Genomic DNA, 1,691 nt, shown 5'->3' on the forward strand with positions numbered 1-1,691 from the left:
TTTTACAGGGAAAACATTTTTAGCAATATGAGCTCACTGAGCAACAAACATTTTTCAAAGATTTCAGGAGAAAATCAAAGCTTAAAATAAATACTTTTACCATGAATACTATGAGTAATGAAAATATATTGAGGAAAAACAAGAAACTTTGTTGAATATGTATTACAGTAACATACTGTGACCTTTTCTGAAAAAGAAATTGTGTGAATTTAGTGACAGATGAAGCTACATGTATTCCATTGGTTGGTGAGCACGTCTTTTCGACGATGGTTTCTCCTGCGTATGTTGATCCTCAGGCGTTTTTTCACAAATTTCCTTTAACTCCTGCAATTATGTTGCTCCTCACTTGTATGAATTCTTGTTTGTTTTGAACATTATCCACAAACTCTGAATCAAGGCGACTTTTCTGTGTGCCTTCTCAAATGCACTCTCAGATTGGACATTTTGATGAAGCTACTTCCACAGGTGGTGCAAAAGTACGGCTTCTCACCTGTGTGGGTCCTGACGTGGACCATCAGGGTACATTTATGTCTGAAATCTTTTCCACAGGTCTTGCACGAAAACGGCTTCTCCCCCGTGTGGGTTCTCATGTGGCTTTTCAGTGTGGAGATCACGCCGAATCTCTGTCCGCAGGTGTTACAAACGAATGGCTTCTCACCTGTGTGCGTTCTCATGTGGACCCACAAGTCACCGCGACGTCTGAAGTCTTTCCCACACGTTTTGCAAGAAATCGGCTTTTCGCCCTTGTGGTTCTTCGTGTGTTCGTTCAGCGCCGATCTCTGGCGGAATCTCTTCCCACACAGTTTGCATGGAAACGGTCTGTCGCCTGTGTGTGTCCTCGTGTGGATTGCCAGGCCACATTTACGCCTGAAAGCTTTCCCGCATGTTTTGCAGGTGAACGGCTTCTCACCTGTGTGGAGTCTGCGGTGTAACTGCAGTCTGGATGCAAACCTGAAAGCTTTTCCACAAAAGTCACATTTGAAGGGACTTTTGCCTGTCTGAGTATGACGGTGGCTCTCGGGCTTGTCAGAGGTGTTTACATCGTGAGTGTGACTGATGCTTTCGTGATGTTCGCTCTCTGGTTTTGACTCTGCGTTTCTGCTTGTTGCTGGCTCGTCACTGGTGACTCTTTTTTGGCTGTCATCTTCTTCAGAGTCGTGAGAGAGATTCTGGGTTTTGGCTTTGCATTTTGGTTTTGGCTCTGGATTGTGGAGCCTTCTCATGTGGACCATCAAATCAGGGCTACGTCTGAATTTTTTTCCACACTTTTTACATGAAAATGGCCTCTCGCCCGTGTGGACGCTTTTATGATCGGTTAAATCGTACATCCGACTGAATCCTTTCCCACAGGTGTTGCAGAGATATGGCTTCTCTCCTGTGTGTATCATCTGGTGTCTCTGCAAAGATTGCTTATACTTGAACATTGTACAACAAGTGTCACATTTGAAAGACTTTTTAACCCTGTGAGTATTACAGTGAATCCCTGACAAATTAGAGTCGTTTTTATTGTTAATGTGACGTCTTTTCTTTGGTTTCGGTTCTGCATTTCTAGTCGATCCCGAGTCTTTGTGCTCGCCTCCTTTCTGAGCTCGGCTCTCAGTGTCAGGAGCGTTGTGAAGGACGAGCTGGTGTTCACTTTGTGCTTCTGACACCACAGAGCTTATAACCGGCATGTTGACTGCAGACTCCGT

At 44.5% G+C, this 1,691-nt stretch overlaps 1 protein-coding gene across 1 annotated transcript; it reads right to left on the reverse strand.

Annotated features, from left to right (window-relative positions):
• Nucleotides 1-490: 490 nt before the first annotated feature.
• LOC121964750 (gastrula zinc finger protein XlCGF49.1-like) lies at nucleotides 491-1,223 on the reverse strand (the record flags this gene model as incomplete). The annotated part of the gene is made up of 1 exon (XM_042514943.1): nucleotides 491-1,223. A coding segment is annotated over exon 1 (733 nt), but the record flags the coding sequence as incomplete, so codon positions are not given.
• Nucleotides 1,224-1,691: the final 468 nt, after the last annotated feature.

The sequence above is a fragment of the Plectropomus leopardus genome, unplaced genomic scaffold, assembly GCF_008729295.1.
Source record: "Plectropomus leopardus isolate mb unplaced genomic scaffold, YSFRI_Pleo_2.0 unplaced_scaffold17031, whole genome shotgun sequence".
NCBI classification, from domain to species: domain Eukaryota; kingdom Metazoa; phylum Chordata; class Actinopteri; order Perciformes; family Serranidae; genus Plectropomus; species Plectropomus leopardus.